Consider the following 5,000-nt stretch of genomic DNA (forward strand, 5'->3'; position numbering starts at 1 on the left):
CTCAGGAGCCGGCTCCGACCCCGGCCGCCTCCGAGTCCCCGCGTCCGGCCGAACCCCTCGTCGCCGCGACCGCCGTGACCGCCGTGACGCCACCTTCCTCCTCCTCCTCGTCTTCCTCCTCCTTGTCCTCCTCTTTATCGCCCGCTTGTGCGGCGCCCGCGCCCCCCGTCCTGGCTCCTCCGCCCGGCCTGCCCCCGCTGGTGCCCCCGCCGGCCCTCGAGGAGACCCAGAGCAGCGAGGCGGCGGCCGCGGCGGTTTTGCCGGACGTCACCGACGCGCCGACCGCCCACAAGCCGGACGCCTCGGCCACGCTCGCAGCCGCCGCCGCCACCGAGGACGCCCACAAGCAGAGCAACTCACGGAAGACCTCAGCCACAGGTGGGTTTCCTACTGCGCCGTGCTCTAGCTAGTGCACCTGGAACCAGCGCACCTGTGACTGGACAGGTGGAGAACACACAGGAACACTGCATATGAGACAGGACAGTATGGAACAGTGGGAACAGCTGGACCCTCAATACACACTCACACCCACACTCACACCCACACTCACACCCACACTCACACCCACACACACACACACACACACACACACACACACACACAAGGACTTCTGTAGAGGGCTTTGTGGTAAACTTGTGGTAAGAGTTGAGCAGGTGTTTGAGCTAGCATGAAATAGTTTTGTTAGTTTTCAATATACAGTGTATATATATATATGTCTTTCAATATACTCTGTGCTTCTTAGAGATCCATGTTGTGAGTGGCTTTTGGAACAGTTAGTTCCCAAACAGCACCAAGAGCTGTAGCTTCTCCCAGTGTGTGTGTGTGTGTGTGTGTGTGTGTGTGTGTGTTGAGGGTCCAGCTGTTCCCGCTGTTCCACACCGTCCTGTCTCATTTTGCTCTGTGCGTCCTGCTGGACAATGGCGCTCTGATTCGGAGCTGCCAGCCCAGCTGATGTCACTTAACCCTGAGCGGGAGGAGGCAAACCGGCCACAAGTCACAGGCGCATAGTGGGGAAGAGTGTGGGGGAAGGGTTGGGATGGTGTGCTCAAATGAATGAACTAACTCTGTGTGTGTGTGTGTGTGTTTGTTATCCAGCCCCTGCCCAATCTACAGCCCCTGCACCAAAGAGCTGGAAGAAGCCAAATGAAGGGAGTCACATGGGAGAGGCTCCATCCGAGGAGAAAGAGGTATGAGGGAGGTGGTGTGTGTGTGTGCGTGTGTGTGTGTGTGTGTGTGTGTGTGTGTGTGTGTGTGTGTGTGTGTGTGTGTGTGTGATCTAGTTTGTGTGTCTGTGGTTGGTTGTGTAGATTATTTTGACAGTGCGTATTGGTCAGGAGTGTGCTAGTGTGTGTTTGTAGGTTTGATGTGTGTTTGAGTGTGTGTGCTTGATGGTGATTATGCTCATGTCTGGTCAGATGTGTGTGTGTGTGTGTGTGTGTGTGTGTGTCCTGAGCTCTGGGCTCCAGTCCTCAACACTGGCGGCATTTTTAACCATTTCCACATGTGCTGCGGTGTGTCCCTGCGCTAACTGCGCTGGCCCTCCGTAAACACAGTCCTGCATCCTGTCATCCATCATCACCACGAGCTCCTCACCTCCTTCTGGTTCTCTCTCTCCTCTCCTCCTCCTCCTCCTCCTCCTCTCCAGGAGGGCCCCGTCAGAGAGCTCGCTCCCCCAGCGAGGGCCCCCCAGCTGGGCCCGGAGAGCCGCGCCAGCCCCCCTCTGGCCTCCGCGGACCCTCAGGACCTCCGGGAGTCCCGGCCCCCGCAGCCGACGCCGACACCGACGCCGGCGCCCGAGGAGAACGGCCAGCCCGAGCCCGAGCCCATGAGGAACGGGGCGGCGCACGTCTCCGAGACGGAGAGCAGCGACGGCGGCGGCAGCAGCGTCGCCCCCGGCGACCAGAACGCCGGCTCCCCCGCCGCACCTGCCTACCTCTTCCAAGAAGGTGAGAACTAGAGGCGAAGGCTCGCCAGAGGCAGACAGGTGTAATTACTGTCGAAGAGGAGCCTCATACTGTGTGTGTGCACAGCACATGCTCAACAGTGGGCCCATAGGCTAACACCCCCACTGTGCAACACCATGTGCCAACGCTAAACACACTTGGCGCATTCGCACACTCTGGGGCGAAATGTCAAGTGTAAGCTGGTGGTGGCACATGACATGCAGCTACATGCATCCCGTTTGTTTTTAACACTTCCTCAGCAAGGAGCTTTTTTTCCGTTTGGTTCAGTTCAGTTTGAAACATTTTATGTGTCCCCAAGGCACAATTATGAGGTGCTGTAGGAGTTTTGCAATTACATAACATATCCTTTTCAAAATGTATACAAATACATAAATATGCATTACTACGCTCTCAAGTGCAGACATAAATACTGTCCTCTAAGAGCCGACTGGTTGACCGCACAAGCAGTGACCAAGAAATGCAAAAGTGATGTAATGTATGTAAATATGTGTGTATGTATGTAAATATGTTATGGAAGTCATGGGCTTCAATGCTAGAGCACCGTACCTCACCACTTTAGATTGCTGTCCTAAAATCATGCTTTAGAAGATATTCCATGATGAGCTTTTTTTACCCGTCTACATATTCAACAGGGCTGACTTGATATGATTTAACAATGTGTTTCACTCTTCTGCTGTGTTTGGACCGAGCTGTGCTGACCTCTCACCTTTTGTTCCCACGTGTGTGTGTGTGTGTGTGTGTGTGTGTGTGTGTGTGTGTGGTACAGAGCTGGTGCAGGCTAACGGTAAGAGGCAGTACAACCGGGACTTCCTGCTGGGTTTCCAGTTCATGCCGGCCTGCGTGCTGAAGCCTGAGGGCCTCCCACAGATCAGCGACGTGGTGCTGGACAAGGTACACACACACACACACACACACACACACACTTTCACATTGCATACCACATCACACACACACACGTCACATTCTAACAGACGCACCACATCACACACACACACTACATCAAATTTTCGCACACATACCACATCACACGCGCACACACACACACACGCACACACGCACACAGTGGTCATTGTTCACAACCTGTCACATACCTGCAACATGTCGCTTAAAATGTTTAACACTCTAGTTCATCACTCATACTCTCATCACACACAACAAACATATGCCAAGTCCTGATTACAGTATGACATAGATGAGAGGCATGTTAAAACCTTCACACACACACACACACACACACACATCCAAGAACACACTGATTTCTTTGGTCAAATCTATTCAGGGAAACACAGCGTCAGCTTTTCTTCTCTCCTCCAAAGCTTTTCTCCTCTCCTCCTCCCTGCTGTGGGTCCAGCCAGGAGAGCAGTCGTAAAGAGCCGTCCTGATAAGATTGTTAAATGATTAGACGACTGTTGGGGCTTTGTCCATGTCTCATCTAGCTAAGCATCCACATCTTTACTCTACTCTAGCCCAACCCCCCCCCCCCCACACACCTCTCTCTTTCTCTCTCTCTCTCTTTCTCTTTCTTTTCTCTCTCTCCTTCCGTCTAGTTCTTCCATTCTCTCCCTCTGTCCCAACGCACAAACGTCCTGTTTTCATTAAAATTGCAGTGGGGTTATGTCAGAGTTGGCAGAGGGGGATAATTCACCCCTCAAACGGAGAGCTTGAAACAAACGCCCAGGCTACGTGTGGTGTGTGTTAAGGGAGTGAGGGTGGCGGTGGGCTTTTTGTGCGTTCCCTTGAAGGCTCCTAGTTTGACTTTTTCTCAGAGCACATGTGGGCAAAGCTCCTGAGCTGAGCTGGACTCTTTCAGAGGTATGGGTGGGCCTGCTCTGCTTTCTCTCCCTCTCTCTCCCTCGCCCTCCCCCCTCCCTCTCTTTCCCCCTCTCTCTCTCTCTCTCTCTCTCTCTCTCTCTCTCTCTCTCTCTCTCTCTCTCTCTCCTGTCAGACTGACTCTCTCTCAGGCCCTCTAAGTAAACCTTATATACTCTCTCTCCCCCCAATACACTGTCTCACTCCATCACCCTCTATTCCCTCTGTTTCACTCACTCTCTCTCTCTCTCTCCCTCTTTCATGATTGACGTCTTATTCTCTCTCGTTTTCTCTCTCTCGCTCTCTCCCCCTCTCTCCCACGTCACACTTTATTTGTCTGTGTCTGTCTGTCTGAATTTTCGTTACGTCTCACATCTGGTCGTGCCCTTTTCCCTTCCGGGTGTGGTCTTCAAGATTGATGGGGTTAGTTTTTTTTGCCAGATCTGGTGTTGATCCAGAGAGTGATTGAGACAGAGAGCCCGAGAGAAAGAGAGAGAGAGAGAGGGGTGGGCTTCCCCACAGCTCTGGGATCAGCGGCGTGGCTCAGGGGCAGTATGGAGAGCAGAGAGGAGCCGAGCCGAGCAGAGCAGGGCGGGTAGGGGGAGGGGTGGAGAGCTCTCTGCGCCGTTCCCATTCATCTGCCGGAGGTGGATTGGCGCTCGTCCCCTCCCCCTGCTGGAGACGAGTGGTACTGCAGTGCTGATGCAAGGGCCCTGTGCCGCTTCTCCCTCTCCCCCCCAGATAAACCAGAACAAGCTGCCCAGCCGAGCGCCGGACCCCAGGGTCATCTCCAGGGGCCCCGACTTCACCCCGGCCTTCGCCGACTTCGGAGGACGACCCATCACGGGTGGTAGGGGTGCTCCGGTGAGTCCATACAAATGCAAACACACACACACACACACACACACACGTATACATACACACACACACACACACACACATACTGTACATACAGACACACACACATACACATATGTATACATACATACTGTACATACACACGCACACACACACACACACACACCAGTGCACTCTCATGCTGACATGCTCCCTGCACAAAAGCGCCCACATACTGACATGAATGTGTAGGCACACGCAGCTAAACTAGTGCCACAGAGGTGAGCGTGTTCAGTTTTAAACTCACCGAGGTAAAAAAAGAAGCCCCGAGGCGAGGAGTGCACTGCACTGGGACCATAATTTAGGCCTCCAAGCCACGGCTGGGCTAAC

The 5,000-nt window shown here is 53.8% G+C and overlaps 1 protein-coding gene across 9 annotated transcripts in view; it reads left to right on the plus strand.

The window, feature by feature from the left end:
- eif4g3a (eukaryotic translation initiation factor 4 gamma, 3a) overlaps positions 1-5,000 on the plus strand; it is a 71,428-nt gene that overhangs the window by 46,256 nt on the left and 20,172 nt on the right. For all 9 annotated transcript variants that reach the window (XM_062546080.1, XM_062546084.1, XM_062546082.1 and 6 more), the window contains 5 exons: positions 1-378; positions 1,096-1,187; positions 1,646-1,946; positions 2,731-2,855; positions 4,515-4,637. The exon at positions 1-378 is cut by the window's left edge. In XM_062546080.1, coding sequence (XP_062402064.1) covers positions 1-378; positions 1,096-1,187; positions 1,646-1,946; positions 2,731-2,855; positions 4,515-4,637 — 1,019 coding nt within the window. The remainder of the gene's footprint in view (positions 379-1,095; positions 1,188-1,645; positions 1,947-2,730; positions 2,856-4,514; positions 4,638-5,000) is intronic.

Source organism: Sardina pilchardus, chromosome 9 (assembly GCF_963854185.1).
Source record: "Sardina pilchardus chromosome 9, fSarPil1.1, whole genome shotgun sequence".
NCBI lineage: Eukaryota > Metazoa > Chordata > Actinopteri > Clupeiformes > Clupeidae > Sardina > Sardina pilchardus.